This window comes from Hibiscus syriacus, unplaced genomic scaffold, assembly GCF_006381635.1.
Source record: "Hibiscus syriacus cultivar Baekdansim isolate YM2019G1 unplaced genomic scaffold, ASM638163v2 tig00110118_pilon, whole genome shotgun sequence".
In the NCBI taxonomy this organism is placed as follows: Eukaryota; Viridiplantae; Streptophyta; class Magnoliopsida; order Malvales; family Malvaceae; genus Hibiscus; species Hibiscus syriacus.
This window is the reverse complement of record NW_024062595.1, coordinates 543,718-568,366: the sequence shown is the minus strand read 5'-3', so window position 1 is coordinate 568,366 and position 24,649 is coordinate 543,718. Positions and strand designations below refer to the sequence as shown.

At 33.0% G+C, this 24,649-nt stretch overlaps 1 protein-coding gene and 1 pseudogene across 1 annotated transcript; both read left to right on the top strand.

Moving 5' to 3' along the window:
* The first annotated feature begins 9,567 nt into the window (after nucleotides 1–9,567).
* Nucleotides 9,568–11,434, top strand: LOC120215448 (ras-related protein RABE1c-like). Its single transcript, XM_039213139.1, has 8 exons — nucleotides 9,568–9,581; nucleotides 9,776–9,847; nucleotides 9,941–10,005; nucleotides 10,447–10,512; nucleotides 10,736–10,833; nucleotides 10,961–11,023; nucleotides 11,117–11,209; nucleotides 11,291–11,434. Exons 1-8 carry the CDS (start codon nucleotides 9,568–9,570, stop codon nucleotides 11,372–11,374), a joined length of 555 nt encoding a protein of 184 aa, XP_039069070.1. The 3' UTR covers nucleotides 11,375–11,434.
* Nucleotides 11,435–12,520: 1,086 nt separating this feature from the next.
* On the top strand, nucleotides 12,521–24,634 carry LOC120215447 (annotated as a pseudogene).
* Nucleotides 24,635–24,649: the final 15 nt, after the last annotated feature.

The following is a 24,649-nucleotide window of genomic DNA, read 5'->3' as shown; positions in this document are numbered from 1 at the left end:
AATAAATGCTCAGAACCGGGCCAAAACTATCGTTACCAAGGATAATCGTTTTGGACCTAAATTTGGGTCCAATTTCCAACCAGGGAAGAAAAGGCTGAAGGGGAAAGAAAAAGAGAAAGAGACCAACTTGAAAGGAGATGATAGTATTTTAGAATATATGAAGAATATTTTCCAGTTTGGAAATGTTAATGTTGAACCACATTTGGTGGATGTAATTGAGCAAGAAGATTCAATTGAGGATCCAGAGCAACAATATGCTTGAAGATGATGGGAATGAAAATCTGTGATTGGTATCTGGCTGTTTACCATCGAAAAATCAAACTACGAAGGATCTTTTTGTAGTTTTTAGATGAAGTTTAGAGTAATATTTGGAATTAACCCTTATGCTTTTTCCCGTGAGCATTAAGAAATCTTTTGTGAGGGCTATTATGTTAATTGTACTTTTCTGCAATTAAAGATGCTTTCGTTCATTTCTCAAATGGCAATCATTTTATACATTTTCACATTTTTATCATTCTTTACATTCTTTATCATTTTTTACAGTATTTTGTTCATCCCATACAAATGTCTAATACTTTTTCGAATGTATATATTCGTTACAAATTTTCTTTACACATGTCTCAATCGTTAATAACATGGATGTTTCTGAATTATAATCGTGAGATAAATTTCAAGCGGCCTGTGTGTAGTAGAAACCTATGAGTCCAGAAATAAGGTAGAATATGAGGTTTTTAACAAATTATTGAGGCTAATGGAAAATTAAGGTATTCAGGTCTTATCTCATGGATAAGAAGTCAGTATTCAGAGTCTGAGAACAAATGGGAAAAGAGATAGTTAAAGATTTACAATACTTTGTCAATAATCGATAGAGTTGCTTCAGTGTCAAAATCCTCTTTCTCTGGTCTTATCAAGCATAACATGATTGCATATAGAGGTGGTAGTACACAAGTTCTTGATGGATTGTTTATCCTCCATTTGACATCCCTCAAAAATTCATTGAAATGTGTGTTGGGGACAACATAACAAGTCTAGGGAGAAGTGGAGACTCATCCAATACTAGGGTAAAGAGCTTATCAATTACGAGACTCGTAATCATTGATCCAGAAGTCATGATGTGCTTTGGTATGGAATAATCGAAGGCTCAGACAGTACATGTTTCCTTACTACTTGGTGAATATCTAAACATGTTTCTCTAAAGTGCTTGATGGAGTCACCAGCTTTGATAGACAAATTGGCGAAATCAAATATTGTTTGACACCATATATGTGAGCCTGAGAAAGCATTAAAAGAAATTACCAAAACAAATATTCTGACTAGTAGTGCGTCTGATGATTATGAGTCCCTGAGTCTCTGTTGTGCATATCCACTATGGAAGAAATTGAATCATATGACAAATCCTGAGAGTTTTATTCAGATGAGGCATCCAATGCTTTGGGTACAAGGAATTGAGACAGTCATAATTTCTCCAAAAAATGTTTATTATCCTCTTACTAGTGGATTGGATTTCTTTAGCATTGATAGTATGACAAAATTTAGGTTTGTGTTATGAGGATAAGAGCGGCCATAAAGAGAATGATTGAGGTTATGAGGGAAGAATAATGAGAACTATCATAAGAAATTGTCCTTCATCATGTATGCATGCCAAACGTCAGTATGTATTAAGACAAGGAACAATGCTACTTCTATTTAGCCTTGCTCACTATGATTGAGATTTCGTTACTTCAAGTTCTGAGAAGTATAAAGATAAGACCAAGCTGAGTGAGCCCAAACTCAACACGATCATTTCAACCCCATTGAAGAAAAAATGTCATAAGCTATCTGCTAGGAACAGATGTGTCAGAAGCAAATAAAACGAGCTTTAAAATTTTGAGAGGGTGATACGGTGATTGAAAAGATCTTGCTAATTCATTAGGTTCCCATGAGAAATAGGTATCTAAAGGAACAAACACCGTATATTGTCAATAAGGGATTTTCTAGAGAAGTGTTATTTTTTATAAAGATCAATGAAGATAAATTGAGTGGCCTAGTAATTTTGATTCTAGTTTAGAAATACCACACTCGAAACAAAAAAGAAAAAAAAGAGGAAAAAAAAGAAAAAAAAAAGAAAGAATGGATAAGAAAAAGAATAAGGAAAATTGAAAAGGGGCTTAAGACGAGAATCCACCAAGATCATTTTAAAGCCAAATGAAGGACTTGTGGGGAAAATCTGAAATGTCAGCTCGAATATATTGTGATAAGCACCAGGCAAGTAAAGCATCCACAAGAGTCTAGTATTTTGAGACGAGCTTCATATCTACAGATATTTTGGTAATATTTGTGTTCTTCTAGACAAAAGCTTACCTCAGTGCTCCAAATTATATCGAGTTGATTTGTTCAGGAACATTCATGCTGGTAATGCTTGAGGAATTTAACTTTATTTCTTGATTTTTATCATTTCCATGATTGCCATGAATTTGTAAAAATTCCAGTTTCATTATTTTAAACCCCAATTTTGTTCATTTACAAGCATCTTATAAGTAGATTAACATAGTTCAAAAGAAAACAAAAGATTTCTTGGTATTACTTTAAACTGATCTTTTAAAGTGTATGGAATCCGAAGTAGCCCATTAACTTATTTCTTGATTTTTATCATTTCCTGATTGCCATGAATTTGTAAAATTCCAGTTTCATTATTTAAACCCCAATTTGTTCATTTACAAGCATCTTATAAGTAGATTAACATAGTTCAAAAGAAAACAAAAGATTTCTTGGTATTACTTTAAACTGATCTTTTAAAGTGTATGGAATCCGAAGTAGCCCAAAACCTTGACACTCGTGTTCATTTGTTAAAGAGTGTATGCCAATGAATGATATGTGAGTTGAATTCATGTACATAACTACGTGGGGATGGCTATTTGATCCCCATCAAAGACGTCTCTCTGAGATATTTGGATCGGGGCAAATAAACAAGTTGATTTCTCGAAATATGGAGATCTTAGAAGTTATTGAAGCTTATTCTACATCTTAAAGGAAAAGAATAGGTGACGCCATAGTAATGAAATATTCCCCTAACTCGAAAGAAAATAGTCTAAGAGACCAGAAGGACTAAAGGATAGAACTCGTAGCACTTACTCGTGACGTTGTCGGTAACCCATCGAGAAGCAGATGATCCCCCTATTTGAAAGGGACACATATCTCAGCGCTTAGCAAAAAGGTGAGAATGCGACCAGTCAATGATGAATTTTAGCACCCAAATAGGGAGGAGCCATGAAAATACCCACTTTGGGACATGACCAAAGACCCAGATCATGTTGAGATAGAAAATTTTCATACCAAGACATTAAGAATGAGTCTTACAATTTAAAGTGTTAGGAGTGAACCCTGAATTTAAGCAAAGCTTACCTTGTAAAGCAAACCAGTTGAGCATTAATTAATGGCAGAGTCCCGAAAAACAACTCTGATAGTGCATTTGAGCCAAAGGAAGAAATGGGCATCAAGATAATATTACTGACCGCAACAAGAAATGCAACATTTCTTCTGAGACTATAATGCTGATAAGAGAAAGAGGACACAAAACCACAAGATGATTGGGAAAAAGTTGCAAGCTGCTACACTGATATTTGTGTAAACCCTAGAGAAGAATGATCAAGAGGAAGAATACATGGTTCTCCACTTTGGAGTTAAAGGAAAATTGAATCAACATTTGAGCATGCATGAGAACATCATCTGCATGAAAGAAAATGCATTACATTAATTGCATTCACATTTTACACATAAACATATGATTTTTACAGATCTTCCAAGGAAAAAAGAAGATTCATGATATCAAAATCCCAACAAGTGAAAGCTAGATTTCAAACCTCAAATACAGAGAATCACATTCAGGGAGGCAGACTCCCATATTTGATGGATGCGAGACAAATTTGCTCAAGAAAAATTGATTTTCGAAGATTATCTTGAAATCCAAATCTTTAAGTATGATCTTTCAAATTTTCGAACGTATACTAACAATTGGTAATGTTTAATTTGTAGATCTGATATTCCCTTCGGACAAAGCGGAACATGTCCTTTTTCTCCAAGATTTGATATTCCCTAAGTGACAGCGGAATAAGTTTGCCCCGATTCAATATTCCCTGAGTAATAGCGGAATGGATCAACTCCCCCATATTTGATATTCCCTTCAGAGAAAGCAGAACATGTCCCTCTTTTCCAAGATTTGATATTCCTTGAGTGACAGTGAAACAAGTTAGCCCCGATTTAATCATCCGTGAGTGATAGCAGAATGGATCAACTCCCCTAGATATGATATTCCCTTCAGAGAAAGCGGAAGAGGTCCTACTTCTCCAAGATTTAATCTTCCCTGAATAACAGTGGCATGGATCAACTCCCCTAGATCTGATATTCATTTCAGAGAAAGTGGAACATGTCCCTTTTTTCCAAGATTTGATATTCCCTGAGTGATAGCGGAACAAGTATGCTCTGATTCAATATTCACTGAGTAACAGCGGAATGGATCAACATCCCCAGATCTGATATTCCCTGAGTGACAGTGGAACAGATCCCTCATCATATTTCAAACCATAAAATTAAACGGACGAAAAACGCATTGTCTCTTTGTCTTTGCCCTATTCTTGTTGACATAAGAATGAGCAAAAAGGGACAACTGTCGACACTCATTTTTCGTCCTATTATTATTACCATTACTAATTAAATTTTATTTTTCTTTTATTTTCAAGCCAAAGTTACAGCCCAAAATTGGGCCTCGATATATCAGACCTAAAAAAATTGAAACCCAACAACTTGACCCGAGACACGTTTTGAAGCCTAACCCAGTTTAGGGTTTTACCCTAATATCTCAATCGCCATTTTCCCCAATCAGCTGCTGTCATCCGTTTCACCCGCTCCTTGGCCACCGTTGCTGCCACCAACAAAAGACCCTGTAAGTTTCAGAAATCCAGGGTCAATACATCAAGCAATCCATACTCATATGCCACACAAAAACACTTATTCGTAATGATTTCAAACAACAACAAAAATGAAAAAAAACATATGTAAAATCGGGCTTATATAACCCAAAGAAAAAATGTAACAAGAGGGGATCGGTGATTTTTGGAAAATAATAAAGATGAACATTTCAGAGCAAATTTGGTTTGGTTATTTCCTTCTATATTTGAAACATATTATTTCCTTTTTAGCAATATCGAAGAAAGAGTAAAAAAAATAAAAGTAAGTAAAATGAGAGGCGTTACCTTCGGCCGGTGAGAGATGAGTCCACCATTCGAAGATCCGAACGATCAACTGAAGGAGAAGGCTTAGGGGAGTAACATATCCCAAAATCGGGGCGATCCAACGGCGGACGGCGGCGGATCGGATAGAGGAAAGTCAAACGGTCTTTGTCTATTTTGTTATAAACGACGCCTCCTTTCGCAAAACTAACCCCAGATCCGAGATGGGGAGGCCAAGACGAACTTTTGGGTGAAATTTGGTGGCCAACGGCCACCGACAGCGGTGTGGATGGTGGCGTAGTTACCGACGACAGCTTAGGCGACGACCCGACCACCAGATTTTTAGAGAGGGGTCAGACCCTCTCTCTAAAAAAATATTTAAAACAAATTAAAATGAAAAAATAGAAAGAAAAAGAAAAAGGCTAGTATATATAGGAAAAGTTTCGCGGAAATCATCCTTAGGTTCCCCCTAACTTTGACGTGTTTTTGCAAAGAGGTCACCGGAAGAGACCAGTTTTGTTATTAGCCCATTTATATTCATGCTTTGAAATATTTTGTTTAATCTCAGTTTAGTCCCCTAACTTTTAGCGCATTTTTCATGTTAGTCACCTGTAGGGATTTTCTCTGTAATTTACCCATTTATGTGCATGTTGTTTATTTTTAGGAATATTTGTTATTTAACCCTTGATGTTTACGCGTGTTTTGCATTTTAATCCTGTAATGACTGTTTAATTTTTCTTTGAATATTTAGGGACTTAGTTTGTAATTTTACCTTTATTTATTTGAATATGTAAAATGTAGAAAAATTTTGGAATATTTATGAAATAGCCCCTGTACTTTTGCATGTTTGTATTTCAAACATTAGATATATATTTTTATTTATTTTAATTCGGTCATGCAGTTTTAATATATAATAATTTAGTCCCCATGTTTTGTGTATTTTTTTACTTTAGCACTTAATATTGAAAATGTTTATTTTAGTCCCTTGTATAGTTTATTTTTGTTTTAATTTTGGCACGATAGTTTGATCATTTATGTTTTAGTCCCGCTTTTATTTTTATTTAATTTTGCATGTTTTGCATATTAGTTCATTTTAGTCCTAACTAATCTCGCATGATATCCTCATAAGCATTGCTTGACTCGAATCGAAATAAATTGACTAAGGGTAATATTCGATCATCTTAATATTGTCGTAAAGTGACTGTCTTAACATATTAGAAAGTTACTTTCGATAATTTTAAAATGAAAGTCTATCCCATTTAGTAACACAAATACAATCAATTTCATTTTTAAAATTCGGGAATTGAGAAAAAGACAATGTTCTTTTAATTAAATTCATCAAGAAAAGACTGTTAGATCGAATCTAAGGCCTCGTCTCGAGATATTTAAATAATTGAACATCCTTATTCACATTAAATATCGGTAAAATAATTAATTAATTGTGTTTGATTGATGTATGTTTTTTACTTGTTTTATTTTTGCATGTGTTTTCCGGTGGATTTTCAAAACAATAACGTTCAAATCGACATTGAGAATAGTATTATCTTTTTGTTTCGATCCGAGTAATAAATGAATGCTTTAAGGTACGAGAGGTCATTTTTTCTCGATTGGAAATCATTAGATATTATCATTTTCGTTCGAATCGCTATGTAATTTTAAGACGAAATAGTAATAACCCTTTATTTCAATTGGGGTAATAAATGATTGTTTTAATGCACAAAATGTCATTTGTTCTCGATTAGAAATAATCATATATTATCGTTTTCACTCTTAAAATTATTTTGGGTGTTATTATTTTGAAATTGGTAGTGAAATTTAGAATGGAATTTTAATATTTCATTATTTCGATTGGAGTAAGAATCGATTGCTTGAAGGTATGAGAGATTGATTCTTCTCGATAGGAAATAATTAAATATTATTATCTTTCATCTAAAATTTTGAATAATATTATTTTTAGGGGATCTTAAATTAAATTAAACTCGAACTTGTAAATTTTGTTGCAAAGGCAATTAATTAATCGACTATGTATCGATTTAGGGCGTTGTGGGGTGCTAATCTTTCCCCACACGTAATTGACTCCCGAACTTAAGTTTTGGTAACGCAGACCGCAAGTTTGTCGTTTTAATTAAAATTAAGGTTTTATTAAAATTGAAAATACGTTTGGGGTGCTATCAAATATTGGTAGCGACTCCTCGAACCACGTTTTTTCACTAACCGGTCGTTCCAAAAGAATTATTTTTGAAACGAGACCCCTTTTCCCTCTCCGGAAAAAGACCGCTTCGACAATCATGCTCCATAAACTCTCAATTAACAATAGATTATGCCTTGAGAATTAAAAGGTCAATTATGCACTTTAAGTTACTTTTCATAAACAAATGATCAATTGCTTAAGTTATCATAACACCGGATTCAAAACTGCCATTTCCCGCACATATCATTTAACATATAAATACATTTGCACATATAACACATTATTATGGCAATTGACATTTTCATATCAAATTCTATTGTCATTTTTTTTATTAAGTTCGAATATAACAAAAAATTAATTTCATATTGAAACACGTACTAGCATACCTCATCAAGTTATATGATAGTCGAAAGTTCAATTTATAGTCGTATTCACAAATAAGCACATTTTAGATAAATACCTGTATACATAATATCATAACAACAAACATACTTACTTTACATACTTAATCAGTGCTTATCAAATTGTTGATTACTCCATAGCTATGTCTTTCTTCTATTTTAGAGGTTCTAACCTCTTCTTGAACTTTAAATATTCAGTTAACATATAAATGCTTTACACTTCAATGTCTAAAAATCTATACAATGTACGAACAAACTATACAACTTAGGGTTTATAATTCATTACCTATCTCGGGAACACAATCTAAGTATATTAATGAATATGAAGGTTAATTTTTAAAACTACGATCATTTTTAAAATTAAGGTTGATGGCTAAGTTTATAGTATTTTAACTTTAAATTAAAACATCATTTATTAATTTTTAATAGAAAACGACAACTTATTAGTGATTATTTTCAAATTTTTTCATAATAAAAACTAAAAAAAAACATGTTATAATAAAAATACTATTAGTATTGTTTATCTTATAAATAATTTTAATTATCTCACATTGTATTGTAAGATAATTTTTAAAATGTAACTGTATGACTATAAATGAGATGAGACAATCGTAAGTTACTCGAGTTTGAATTGATCAAAGTTCGATCAATATTCAATCCGAATGGATTGACTCAAGCTCAAACTCGACTCGAGTTATTAACAAACCAAAATGAACTATTTGATATACGACTCAAAAAACTCACGAGCAATTCGAAAAAATAATATATTAAATTTTAATTTAAAATTTAATAATTAATTTTATATGATGCTTTTAAAAATATAGTAAAAGATTTTTATGTGCTTAAGATTCAAGTTCGAACTCGAATTCGAACTTCAATTGAGTTAAGTCTGAAAATATTTCGAGTTCAAATTTTTTCAAATTCGAATCGAGCTTCAAAATTTTTTATTTTAAGTTTAAATCGACTTGATAATTTATAAACTTACAAACTTTTGAATCGAGTTTAACTTAATTTTAACTTTTTAAATCAAATTAAATTAAAAAATACTGAAACTCGACTCAGACTCCAATAGCAAAGGGCTGCATGGTCGTTTTCGGGATACAAAACCCACCCGGATCCTAAACGCTGCCGTCCAACCAGAGTGTATGAATTCATAGTCGCCATTTGCTTCCGTTGACGAATAAATTAAAAGAAAAGAAAAACCGTTACATTCCACGCATATCTTAACGCCAAAGATTATTAATCCGTCGGTTAGGATTCGATTCCAGTAATTCATTTCCTCAAACAAAACTATTTCTCCTCAATTTTCCTTTCTCTCTCACAACGGCCGACCGTTAGGCGTACCAGAGACGCTTCTGACCTCATTTCACCAGATCTCTCTTCCTTCCCCTGTATTGCTTTCCTTTCGATTTACCAAATAAATTTCAATTATTTTTATATTCTTGATCGGCGATAGCGGTAATTTTTTCCTTAATTTTCTCTGTATATGAATATTGATTTGAAATGAGATCTAGTCCTTAATTTACATTGGTTTTTGAGAAACATTGTGCTATTTATTTATATGGCTTTGATTTTGTTTTCAATAAAGAAATCCTAGATGTGATGCCGTGATTTGTTTTGAAGATCATACCTTAGATTAAGCTTCATTTTAGGTTTATGATATGTATTGGTAAATCTATGCTATTGACTTTTTAGGTTGGATTTTTTAATATATCTGTCTTGACACTCATTTCCATGTGAATATCTTCTGTCTCGATTAGTTTTACGGAAGATGGATATCCTGGAGTCAGAATGTACATTTGCATGAGGTAGTGTTTCTTATTCGTAGGATGGCCTGCTACAATAGTGTATTTTTCCTGTAATTAGGGATTAATTGTTGGTGTTGCATTAATTCCAGAGCTTTGTCTTGATATCTGCACTTCCTTTTGAGTTGAGTTATGAATAAGTTCTTTTTACTTTGTTATTGTGTGGTTGGGCAGGTGTGGTAAGAGTTGCCTCCTCTTGCGTTTCTCGGATGGCTCATTTACTACAAGTTTTATCACGACCATTGGGTAGGTGTTCTTCTAATCAAAGTTCAGTGGTCTTTTTATTAAAATTTTGTTACAAAGAGATGTGGGTTAATAATGATGTGCTTGCTTTGGCAGAATTGACAAGATCAATGCAAATTTGGGATACTGCTGGGCAAGAGCGGTTTCGAACATTACAACTGGTTAGCTTTTGTTTACTTTAGACTCTGAAATCTGAATGTGTCAATGATTCGAATTGAATTATAATTCATAATTATAATCTGATCTGATTTATAATATATTTGATAGCATGAGTTAGCATTGTTTTGCGTTAACTTGTTATTGCAAGTTTCATTGCATGATGTGAGATACCATTGCTCTCGCTTTAATATGTCAAATTTAATAACATCTCTAATTCAAGGTTTTGTTGCTCTCCTTTCTCTTTCTCTGTTGTTTTTAGTCCATGGTTTTGCATCTCTCGTACTTTCAAACCCACTTATGTTGTACTCCGATTTATGACAGGACTTGGTAATAAAATTACTAACAACAGTTGGTTAGAATTGAAATCCTTTGAGTTCTTTTATTGTCTTCTAAGGTCTTCTCTACTGTTGGTTGAATTGAGTAATGTTTTCTATTTTTTGCAGCTTACTACCGTGGAGCCATGGGTATTTTGCTCGTCTATGACGTGACTGATGAGTCATCTTTCAATAGTAAGTACTGAACATTTTCATTTCGATTGTCGTACACAGACTGTTTGAGCTTATCCACCTTTGCGTCTTTTTCACTGTTTTTAGTGTTCCTCTTAATATTCCTTGTTTTTGGATCAATTCATTTTCTTGCAATGTGGAAACTTGAAACATACTCCTAATCCAGTTATCTGAAAATTTATTCTTCTCCATTATAGTTACTGAATTAATGTCCTTTTCTTCTTAGACATTAGAAATTGGATCCGTAATATTGAACAGCATGCTTCGGATAATGTCAACAAGATTCTGGTTGGTAATAAGGCTGACATGGATGAAAGCAAAAGGGTATGTTTCTCTTCTTCTCTCTTATAGATGCACATATAATTTTTTTTTACATGCATTTACAGCTACCCTTCTGTTTGCATTTGTGGATATTTTTTCTTGTCAAGTTGATTTAGGAACTTATTTTCAGGCCGTCCCTACCTCAAAGGGCCAAGCTCTTGCTGATGAATATGGCATCCAGTTCTTTGAAACTGTATGTAAATTTACTCCAGATGTTTTAGTTACTTTTGATATGATTATTAAATGTTCCCTACATGCTCAAGAGTCACTCTATATCATCATGCAGAGTGCAAAAACAAACTTAAATGTTGAGGAGGTTTTCTTTTCGATAGCCAGGGACATTAAGAAAAGACTTGCGGATACTGACTCCAGGCCTGAGGTATGGTTTCTTTAACTTTAACATACTACATTTATGCAAATCCATTTAACTTTGCCAACTGTTTTTTCTTTTAATCCGCAGCCACAGGCAATCAAAATTAACCAAACCAACCAGGCTGCAGGGGGTGCGGCCGGCACTCAAAAATCAGCTTGCTGCGGATCTTGAACAAACTATGTTGAGAATAAGATCTGAAGGGTACATTCTTTACTACTGTAGTAGCTGTTTTGGTCTGAAAAAAAACCCAACTAATTTGTTACAACTTATATTTGTTGTGTTTGTATTTGTATTCTCTTCTTTGCATATCATGTTTTTACTCTGCTGACTCTTTGGTGTGAAATATTCGATTATATTAGATTAATTTTCCCTAAATAACATGTGCTGTGTGTGTGTGTTTTTTTTTTTTTGGTAGATTTAGTTCCTCGATTATAATTTCATCATCTGCTGCCCTATTTTTCGAACATAATTATCAGTTCGTTGATATATAGTGGTTTGGCATTTACATTTTGATACAAGTTAGCATTTTATGCACATTCAAATAGCATACATTTTCTTTTTGATAATACCATGCATTTGTTTTCTCATTTTTAGTAGAGGTGCAAAAACTTGTTAAATTGTAAAAAAAAAGGTCAATGTGTGGTGTGGACGTCATAGCGCAACCTTTTTCATGAAATACATCAAATATTTATTAAAAGTCATGTCAAATTATTAACAAAATTAATTGAAAAAAGTTGGTTTTAGAATTAAAATACACATTTTTAAAGTGGAGATCTAAAATAATCCAATTATTTTGAACGGAAAAAGTGATCAAACCAATTCACCAAGAACGACCATCTTCTATAGAATTTGATTTGAAATTGTAATTGTAATGTAATTGTAAGGTTTTGTTAACTGCGGGAAACATACGACTTAAGATTTGATTTGCTGTCATTGCCATCTATGTATAAATAGGGGGAAAGTTGGGATAAGTAATCCAAGAATTGTAAGAAACAAAATTACAATTTATGAACATTTAAAAAAGCAAGCCGGCAACAAGCATAAGGCATCTCAAGGGGAAAGAAGAATCTCTAATTGACGATTTAAGAAAATCTAAAATTTCCCGTTTCTTTTTAATACGACACGAATTTGTAATTAGTGATATGATTCATATTTATAAAAAAAATATATGGATTATGACAGCAAAACAAAAACAAAATCCCTTTCAATTCGGACATTCTCAATAATCGATTTATTTATTCCAAGTCTATCTTTTATAAGAAGACTTACCCCATTAAATTATTACCATAATGTTTCTGTTCTCTTTTTAAGAAATCGATGGCCGAAGTCTCTGAATTGAAGAAACTCCTAAACAAACTCTTACCATCATCCAACATTCCACCTCAAACCGCCCACAACGTTCCATCCACAGCAGGTATCGGTATCCGTTCTAAAACGACAAGAACTTCATTCGTCGAAGATTCCCGCTACGATCGGGTTCCAATCGATGAATATCTTTCGAACGGAAAAATAATCGACACCCTGATTAAAGGGAAGCCCTTACCGGAGAAAGGGAGATTGCTTGAAGCTGCTGTTGATACATCACCATTGTTGGAGACACTAATCATAACGGGACAGCTTCCCAATTGGCGAAACCCTCCACCATTGCCATTCAATCTCGTTGGCAGTGAAATTCCAGGTTTCCAAACATTGAACTATTTAAAATGCAGGGGTCTAAATGATTGTAGCTTTAGGTGAACAATATGTGAATGGTTTGGTTTATACTGTTAACATAATTATTTATCGAATTAAATAGATGAATTTGAATAAGATTGTAACATTCCTTTAGTGAAGGAATTGTTTGAGGACAATGTATGTTCAGTTCATCAAATGAACATATTTATTTTATTTGTATCATTTACATCTCGTTTGATCGTTTATTTTATTTGTATCTTTTACATTTCGTTTGATCATTTATTTATTTTCTGATTGTTATATTATTTAGTAATACTTGGATTTTTAAATAAAATTATTAATATTTTTTATTATTTTGTACTCAAAAGGTATTTGTTTATTATTTAAATTTGTTTATTTATTATTGATAGATAAATTAAATATCATTATGTAATAGTCTATACACTAAAACTAGATCTAATGGATTAGAAACACTTTTAAAGCGTCTTCAATACATTAAAATCATAATATGGCCAAAACGAGTAATATAAACATGAGAGATAACGAGTAATACTAAGACCAAATGACGTCACGTATCAAAATAATCGTACATCGGTAGTAAAAGTAAAATATGTCATGTAACATGTATTTCAAAACATAGGTACATGCCACTAAAATAAAGACAATCTGGAAGATAGAAAAATTACAATAAAAATATAGTACGTGTCGATTCTTCAAGTGCTAAGTCTGGGGTACCTATCTAAAAGCATATGAAAAAGAGAAAGTTTGTGGAATGAGCTAGGGAGCTCAGTGTGTTCCAATTAGTGCAAAATAACACATATTGATAAGTTTAAAAAAACCAGTTTAATAAAATAACGTAAAAGTGGTAGTAAGGTTTTTTTTAAAACACATAACTATCATCTACCCATACGTCGATATATAGTTCTCCAAAACTGCATCAATAAAGACTTACACTATACCCATTGAATAGAAGCCAACCTGAGTACCTTAGGTCATAAGGACTTACCCTAGCTGAAGTGTAAAAGCCCACTTGAAGGGTGTCTCAGGCCCATAAAGACTAATCATATCCCATTGGGAATAGGAGTCATCCTAAGGGGTGTCTTAGGATCCATAAAGTCTTACTCTAGGTTCATTGGGCCTAATAGCCTACCCAAAGATCGCCTTAAGTTCATATGAAATTCCCAACTTGATCGAAGTTGAACCTGTTGAGACTCCATATCACATCCCAAAAAGTGCCCCAATAAAATAGTTTTAGATAATACCAATTGAATAACGAAATCATAAATCAGACATTTATTTTTCAGTAAAATCGATAACTAGAGAATATATATCAAGCAAACATAGTTCATTATCAATACAACATGAATCAGGATTTCAATCAGATAAATCATTCATAAGAAATAAAATAGTCATATCTTAAAACAGATAGAACAATCATGTGACATTATAATTCAAACAAGTATTTAAAATATTTATATAGCACACAAGGAACACACCTCACGAAAAGATCAGTCTAGGAGACCTATTGAGCATCGGTCTCGCCACACTTTACAACAATACTCTTACCTAAGCCATAACAAAACAAAATTACTATTCAATTAATATTTTAATTTAATTGTTCATTGGATTTACAAAATCCGAGAAATCACGAGCTCACACGTTCGAACAGATCGAGAAGAGTTGGGTCGAGCTGACGATATGTCAGGAGAATCACGAGTACCTTAAATAAACAATAGCACGAATTAGATTTTGTCCTTAATTTAAATGCACTTAAATAAAATAGTTAAATAAATATGCATGGGTTTAAGGTTTGATTCATAAGCTTTCGGGTTAGAATTTGACAAAACGGACCATGAAATAGGACTCGGGATATTATAAAATCCAAAATATGACTTTTCAGAAAAAGTCAACTTTTGGTCAAAGTCAAAATCAATGACGTTCAAATTCAAAGCTAACTTTGGTAAAAGTCAATAGTTCAAGTCAAAATCAATGGTTCGGTCAAGGTCAACATTTCAAACCAATATGAGTTGACTCAGTTCGAGTTGATTCATTTAACCTGGTTTGAGAGCAGACCAATTCGGTTTAGAGAAGATTGATCCATTTTTTTAGAGTAGACCAATTCGATGATCTTAATGATCGAAAAAGGCCCACGACTATGAGTGCTAGCCACATATGGCTGTTGGGATTTGCGGAAGTTCGAATTGACAACCGAAAAAGTTGTAAGGGGGTGAATTGGAAATAATTTGACTAGCAAATAAGGGAGTAAAAGATAGAAAAAATTGGCACAAAGATTTATAGTGGTTCTACTTATCAACCAAGTCTACCTCCACTACCTAAGCTCCTCACTTAGGATTTTCTAACAAATTCACTAATTTGTTCTTTCTTTTTAAAGGATCAAGAGATAACCTTTACACTCCCTATCTTTTCAATTGGCTAAGATAGAACCAATCCCCTTTTACAAAAGGTAAAAAGAAGTAAACAAATAAAACATCTCAAAGGTAGGGTGTTTAAAAATTTAGCTCACTAAAACACTAATATTTATAAGAGAGATAAAATCAGATTGGAAAACTCTTCTCTTGTGTTTGAATGCTTGGATAAGTTTTCTAACCCTTCTTCAAGTGTCTTGAACTTGTATTTATATGTTGGAATGAAGTTGTGGTCGTTTCTAGCCGTTGGGGATGATTTCTAGCCGTCTAGGAATGAAATCTCTACAAAATAAAACTTCCCAGTATAGAGTGTATCGACTCCTAAAGGAAGTATCGGTACTATCTTTTTTATTTTTAAATACAACTAGTCGTTACTGGCCGTTGGGGCCTGATGATATCGATAGTATGCCTATGGTATCGATACTACTATGTAAAGTAGTATCATTACCCTTTTGGGTATCGATACCATTTTTGCATTATGGAATTTGAGTAATGCTAGTAGTATTGATACTACCTAGTGAGTATCGATACTTCCATTACCTTGGTATCAGTACCATATGAATAATATCGGTATTGTTCATTAGGTATCGATACTCTAAGAATAGTATCAGTACTGCTTGTCCAGAAAATTATTTTGTGCTCAATTCCAAGTTAGATGGACTTTGAATTATTTTTGAAATCTTTGAAAACTTTGGATAAATTCAATTCAAGTTCAAAAACATTTTTCCTTAATTGTTATATCAAAATATAGTTTAAATATCTCCCCATTTTTTATATAACAAAACATTTGAAAAATTATTTTTGGCAAAACTCCCCCTTAATAAAATATTTAATGAAAAAGATACCAATTGTTGGAAAATGTATGAAAATGTTCAGCTCCCCCTTTTCATTAAGAAATTGAATTTTTCAAACCCATACTTCTCCCCCTTTTTGTTATATCAAAAATAATTCAACTTTAAAGTTCTAAAATAACTTTGGAGAGTAAGTGTTAAATTTTATCATAAAATCAGTTGAAAACTCAAAAGCTCCCCTCAAAAAGTGCATTCCAAACAAACTTTGACTTTAAAAGCTTGACATTTAAACAAAATTGAATTGATTTGAAATTCATATCCAACTTTAAAATACTTTATGCAATACTAATTATTGAAATTAAGTACATATGCATAAAGCTTTAAAAAAATGTTATGCATTTGAAGAAATTGATATCAATTGTTAGATAGATATATTTTGCATTTAAAACATATGCATAAACATTTAAATTTAGGTCAAAAATTTAAAATTTGTAAAATCAAAGCATTTGAAAAGTTGATATCAATTGTTAGAGAGATATCATTTGCATTGAAAATCAATTTTGAACAAAATTCATTATGATGAATTAAAAAATTATGAAAAGTCATTAAATCATTAAAATGTTTATCATAAAATACTTTTCAACATACATGAGATTAAAAACAATGCATAATCATTTAAAATCAAAACTCATGCATGCATAAACAAAATGAGCAACCAAATAACCAAAAAAAGCATTAAGCTTAGAGGTTATCCATTCCTTTTTCAAGTGTGGCTAGAGCATTTGAATATCTTCACTTTCATCACCACTGCTCCCATACACCTACAATAGACATTTAAGTAGATTTTGGTATCCAAATTGCTTTGGATCCTTGGACATTAGTTTTAATGCCCCTTGTTCCCTTAGGAACCCATACTTGTCTAATTTTAAAAGATTGTCTTTTCTTTATGGGACAAGTATGTTCCAAATGACAATAAAAATGGCGATGTGAGCATTTTGCCATTTTTAAACACATAATGAGTTGTTTTAGAAATTAATTCTTTTTCTATTGTTAAGCTTTCAAATCGAATCATTGATTTTGACTTTTGAAAGCTCTAAATCATTTTTCAAAATTTCATTTTGATTTTCAAAATCAACTTTTGCTTTCAAAACTAAATCATTTTCAACTTTAAGTTTTGAAATTAATTTCTTAGATTGGAATTCATGGTCTCAAATTCCAAATATAACTCATTATAAGCATCTTGTAACTCATTAGAAGAATATGAATTTAAATCATTTGAGTTATAAGATACCATTGAATCTTCTTCGACGGCTATAAGGCATAGGTTGGCTACTTCATCTTCATCATTAGAGTCATCTTCATCACTCCAAGTTGCCACAAATGCCTTTTTTCTTGGATGATCCCTTCTTCTTTAGGAGGGGACATTCATACTTGACATGCCCCGTTCTTTGACAATTGAAGAACACCGGGGGACTCTTCTTCTTGGTTGATTCATGCTTCACTTCCTTGGAATACATGAATCTCTTGAACTTTTTGAAGAGCTTGGCCATCTCTTCTTCTTCATCATCGTCTTCATCCACCTCTTCATTTGAATCTTGATAGCTCTCATTGGTGGACTTTAAGGAAATGCATACCTTCTTCTTCTTTTCTTCCTTCTGCTTGTCCTTTTTTTCTTCATCATCTTCCTATTCCTTCACCATCAACTCATGACTGAGAAGAGAACCAATAAGCTCGTCGAGAGTGAAAGACTTTAAATTTTTAGCTTCGATAATCGCTGCCTTCTTTGATTGCCAAAACTTTTGGAATAGAGTACATCATCTTTCTCATAAGCTTCTCATTAGGGATTACTTCTCCAAATCCCTTTAGACCGTTGACAATCACGAAAAATCTATCCGCCATAGATTTGATGTCTTCATCGGGTTTCATCTTGAAATTCTTGTAGCTATGGTTGAGAAGGCTTATCTTGGTTTCCCTCACTTCATCGGCTCCTTCGTGAGTGGCTTGGAGCTTGTCTCATATCCCCTTGGCATTGGAACAAGATGATACTCTTCCATATTCATTTGGGCCTAATGTATAAAAGACAATGTGCATAGCCTTAGCATTGAGCTGGAACTTCTTCTTCTCTCCATCACTCCAATCATCCATCTCACCGGGTGGAGTGGAGTAACCCTTCATGATTTAGTTCCAAGCTCCTAGATCATTTGCTTGAATGAAGAACATTATCATATTCTTCCAATAGGCATAATTTGCTCAATTGAAGTAGGGTGGCTTGTTGACCGGTTGAGAATCTTCCATTTAATAAGCACTGGAGGTTGAAGCCATCTCTTTGTCAAAAATCGGTAGAGCGTCTTCGAGGATCGTCTCAAGAATGTGATGCCTTCTAACAAGTCAAGCTCTGATACCAATTGTTGAGATTTGCGAAAGCTCGAATTGACAACCAAAAGTTACAATGGGGTGAATTGGTAATAATTTGATTAGGGAGTAAGAAGAGTAAAAGATATAAAATTTTGGCACAAGGATTTATAATGGTTCGACTTATCAACCAATTCTACCTCCACTACCTAAGCTCCCCACTTAGGATTTTCTAATAAATTTACTAATTTGTTCTTTCTTTTCAAAGGATCAAGAGATAACATTTACACTCCCTATCTTTTCAATTGGATAAGATAGAACCAACCCCCTTTTACAAAAGGTAAAAAGAAGTAAACAAATAAAACCTCTCAAAGGTAGGGTATTTACAAATTTAGCTCACTAAAACACTAATATTTGCAAGAGAGATAAAATAAGATTGAAAAACTCTTCTCTTGTGTTTGAATGCTTGGATAGGTGTTCTAACCCTTCTTCAAGTGTCTTGAACTTGTATTTATATGTTGGAATGAAGTTGTGCCAATTTCTTGCCATTGAGGATGATTTATAGCCTTTTGGAGATGAAATCTCTGCAAAAATAAAACTGTCCAGTACAGAGGGTATCGGTACTCCTAAAGGGAGTATCGGTACTACCTTTGTTATTTTTAAATACAACTAGTTGTTACTAGCCGTTGGGGTCTAATGGTATCGATATTATGCCTACGATATCGATACTACTATGTAAAGTAGTATCGATACCCCTTTGGGTATCGGTACCATTTTTACATTCTGAAATTTGAGTAATGCTGGTAGTATCGATAGTACTTAGTAGTATCGATACTTCCTTTACCTTGGTATCGATATCATATGAACAATATAGGTATTATTCATGAGGTATCGATACTGTAAGAACAATATCGGTATTGCTTGTCCATAAAATTATTTTGTGCTCAATTCCAAGTTAGGTGGACTTTGAATTATTTTTGAAATCTTTGAAATCTTTGGATAAATTCAATTCAAGTCTAAAAACATTTATTTCCTTAATTGTTATATCAAAATATAGTTCAACAATGGCTTTACTAACTAGAAACACTATGAAACAGATAGAAATAAACTTTCAAATGTTCTTCAAAACGGTTAGCATAGTGTCTCGATGAGTGGAGAACAAGGCTAAGATTGGAACAAGGCGACATTTTTTATGATCGAGGCAATGTGAAGCAAAAACGACGAAGATGGCCATAATTGATGTTTTGGGTTTAGGTGCAGCATCAAAAGGCTTTTTTGTGGAAAATGACGGGAAGTCTGGGTGAGGGAGAATCTGGGTTTTGATCGTTGGACAACGACGAGCACACTGATGATAGTGATGCATGTCACAACTAGTTTGTGATTGAACGGTGGTGAGAGACAACAAAGGCGTTTAAAGGTTTATGAGAATTGGTTGATTCAGAAGGAGGGAAATAGCTTGGTGTTATAAATCCGATTCAAGTTTAATATTAAATATATTTTTATTATTTTAAAGTTCATATAGGAACTTAGCCTTAGATGGAAGAGGTATGGGCTCACTTACTTGGTGCATGGCATTAGTTCAACCCTCTTAACCACTTATTAAATTTTTTCTTGGATGACATGGATTGGATAAATTTAGGTTCAAGGGCCTGAATTAACTGAAAATTTACAAATTAACCATCAAAGTTTAAAACTATACATCTTGATCCTTAAATAAAATAATTAATTAATAAAAATAATTAAATTAGAAATTGGAGGGTTGTGACACATTATGCTGATTTATATTTGATTTGAATTATCGATTGATTCTCTTATATTGATATATATTAGTAATTATTCAGATATATTATACTTGAGTTGTGATAAGATCTGCTATTAACTTGTCATAATCATTCATCATTATTCCTTTTTATGCTAGCATGTCATGGGTTCAACCCCTCTCAATCACCTATTAATTTTTTTCTTGGCTAACATGGGTTGGATAGATTCGGGTTCAAGGCTTAGATTGACTGAAAACTTACAAATTAACCCTCAAAGTTTAAAACTATACATTTTTATCCCTAAATACAATAATTAATTAAATAAAAATAATTAAATTATAAATTGGGGGTGACACTTTATGCTGATTTATATTGAATTATTGATTAGTTATCTCATATTCATATATTTTAGTAATTATTTAGATATATTATACTTGAGTTGTGATAAAATCATTTGTTAAAATGTCATAATCATTTATCATTATTCCTTTTTATAATAGTGTAGATATTATTTACCTTTCATTGCTTATAGTGATGTCTGTTCTTATCTTCTATTTTTTAAATTGTTTGGTCGGCTTTTTATAATTTCTTTGTATAGTCTTATTTTATTAAAATTATAAATTTATTATATTTTCTCTTAAACAAAATTAACTAAAAACTTATATCAATAATGAAAAAGTACTTTCTGAAAAGTAAATTAAATAGACATTCATTAATTGATCGAATAATTAAAGATATTTATATTATCTCATTTATATGGATTTGAATCTTGACATTTATCTTAAATTATAAGGAAATTTCTACAACGCTCGACGAGCACAACTAATGATGAGCACCATTAAATTAATTTATAAAACATTACAATTATAAAGTACTTAACGTATAACTATAAATTAGTTGAAAATCTAAATGTACTTTATTTAAAAGACAATATTATTACATTATATTTTATAATCTTATTTTTTTATTATAATTAGATCAAATAGTAACCCCTTAAATTAAAAAACCCTAATTTTTTAAAAGCTTTGAAGCTCTTGCTGTCACCGTCGCTGCCGTCTTTGTTATCATCTTTCACCGGTAATTAAGTCTTTGTTGTTCATCCCTCTCGATGTGGACACCGTTCACTGATGTTTGCACCACCAATCCGTTAAGGTAAGCTTGATTAATTTTATTTTGTTTTGGACTTGGTTGTCCGTCCAAGCCGTCATCGGCGGATGAGGCCTCACCGACTGTCACCTTCACCGACAGTAGCTGTGGATGCCGTTGTGGGGCTGCCGCCATCTCATCATCTTTTCCTAATCCCATATTTCATAAATCCTAACCCTAAATATAATTTCCTATCCAATTATAGAACCCTAATTCTCAAATTGAGTACCATAATTTCCAAATTAAAACCCCAATTAGAACAATTAAACTCTAGTTTATACATTCGAACTATATTTTTGAAATCCAATTCTGAATACCCAATTTGAATCACGGAGGTCGTATTTGTACATTGGCTCATGTGTATCGGTACCTGGGCATCGAGTATCAATATTGATTGTTATCGATCCCATAATTATACACTATTTGTTTTTCAAATATGTGTACCGATACTCTAGTAGAGCATATCGGTACAATATGTTTGATTTGTACAATTTTTTGTTAATGCAATTATAATGTGCAGCAGCTAATATAGCTGCCCTCGGGAAGGGAAAAGTTTTCATGCTTATGCTTTTAAGCTTTGGGAGATCAACTTAATGTGTTTATAGGCAATGCTCTTACTAGTTTTTATGCCAAATGTGGAAGTATGGATGACAGTCTCTTGGTTTTCGATAAACTTCATGGAAGAAATGTTGTTTCTTGGAATGTTTTGATATGTGGTTATCCACAGAACGGAAGAGGGAATGAAGCCATTGAATTATTCGAAAGGATGATAGTAAGTGGCTTTAGGCCTACTGATGTTACAATTCTTGGTTTATTATGGGCTTGTAATCATGATGGTCGTGTTACTGAGGGTTATTCATATTTCAACAAGGTAAGGCTTAAGGAATCCAACTTGCTTAAATCAGAGCATCATGCTTGTATGGTGGATATGCTCGCTCGATCTGGGCGGTTCAAGGAAGCTGAGGAGTTTATTCACCAATTGCCTTTTGAACCAGGTATTGGTTTTTGGAAAGCCCTGCTTGGAGGCTGCCAAATTCACTCAAATAGGGAACTCGGCGAATTTGCAGCAAGGAAAATCATGGCATTGGACCCTAGGATGTTACTCATATATAATGCTGTCCAATGCATACGCTGCCGCTGGCAGATGGGAAATTGCATCAATGGTGAGAAGAGAGATAAAAGAGAAATAGATGAAAAGAATTCCAGGGTGCAGTTGGATCGAAATAAGAAACAAAGTTCATGTTTTCCTGAATAAGGATTGCAAACACTGCCAAATAGATGAAATCTATAGAGCCTTTAGTATTTGTATCCTACATTCACTGGACGGTGAATTTGCCAGCATTTTAATGGAGTTTAACATCTTGTTGGTATAAAAAGAAGAATGGCATTGGACTTCCCTTATTGATACAGGCAACAGCTTCTTTTCCTGTGAATCTTCATTAAAAAAAGAACTTATATTGAGAATGACCAATGGGGTGAATTAGATTTAAGAGATTCAACGGAATATGAGATCAAGTACCGATTTATTCGAACCTTTGGTTGTTTCAAATTCAGTGTTGCTGCTAATGTTAAGACAATTTCGATATCCCTGTAAGCAGGCTTGAAGAAGAAATATTACAGCAAACCTGTCCTCAACAATGTATTAAACAAATGAAGATACTAGCACTAGTTTAAAGAGGCTCTTCTCCATTAGAGTTTCAATCAGTGAAGAAAATCTTGCTGTGAAAGGAAAGGATCAACAAAAATCCAGTGAAACTAACTCGTGTTGAAAATGAAATTTTTGCTATTTCCTTAATGTGCATGTTATGTTAGTGGATTCGGTAGTCATACTTCGATTCACCCACCTTATTGAATTAAGCTTTCATTTGCTCGTTCCCAACTACAAGCATACATATATGTACAAATACATACATATGTACACATACATTTTCTCCCAGTCTGATTTGATTGTTTGGTTTGAGGTTAGTTTTTTCCATGCTGTTCATCTTAATATTAGTGGATCCAACATTCAATCTTTGATTCACCCCCTTGTTCGATTAAGCATCATTTTCTTGTTCCTAGCTACAAACATACTATGAACCTTGGCATAGGATCTAGTCAAAGGTCTAGACGTGAAAGATTTTCTCCTCTGACCAATGGTTAATCAGAGAGGTAGATTTGTCCCTGATTGAAACCCTCTACGAATAACGTTTATAATAGAGTAATTGCTTGTCTTCTTTATTCAGTATTGATAGCCTTTAATATACCTTTAGTGACAAAGGAAATAGTCCTAATGGACATAAAATAAAGTTCCCTAACATACAGGATCTTGACTAGCAAGACTAAAGTTACAAAGGAAATAAAAATCTAATGTAATAGAGGAAACAAATAAAACTCTAATTTGCCACCCTCTATATTTATTGCCTTCCTTCTCTGATATTGCTTTCTAATAAAGGCATCCACATCGGAACTGGGATCTCTACTAGGCTCTAAGGAGGGAGAACAACCAAGTCCAATTTCAGTTATAGAAGCTTCTTTAGCTGATGATTTATCAACTGGTTCTGAATGCTTTGACAGTATTGGTACTGACCTCCATGATAATTTATTGGCTGTTTTAGCTTCATTAGTTTTATCTTTTAGCATTCATTTGGATTAGCATCCATTTGGATTAAAACAGATGGTCGTTTTAAAATTTTTAGATCTTTATTGTTTACAGCTATGTTATAATGTATGACTTATGAAATGTTCATCGAATATGCTGCATGAAACATTCCATTTTTTATTTCTCATTGATTGTGATTCTATCTGTTCTGTTTAATCTTTTAGTTATGTTTATATTTTTAGGCCTTTGAATGCAACTTCAAGTATTAACACTAGAAACCGGGGCATATGAAGAGGGAGCAATGCTTCTTTCAAGTGATGATGATGGTGATCAAGTATCTGTTCGGTACGCAAGGGAAAACGGATAGCAATGGCCAAAAGGAATCAATGGAGCTGACCTTGATACCTTCTCAGCCATATGGCATTCTCCAGAATGTCCTGTGAATATGATAATATTTGAAGAAATCGATAAAAATATAATAATCTAAACTCTTGGTCAAGGACTGAAAGGAGGCTGATGTTTGACAGGCTCAATTCAAAGCTACTGGAAATCTATCTGCAATTGATGCACCAATACCCATGGATAAAAAAGCAAGAAAAATTATCCCAAAGTGGAACATAGGAGAACTCAAAGATAGCCTGCACAAATCTCTGGTAAATGTAAAACAAGAAACCAGACATGGGTGCCGGGGAATAACTTGAGCGGCGATATGAGAT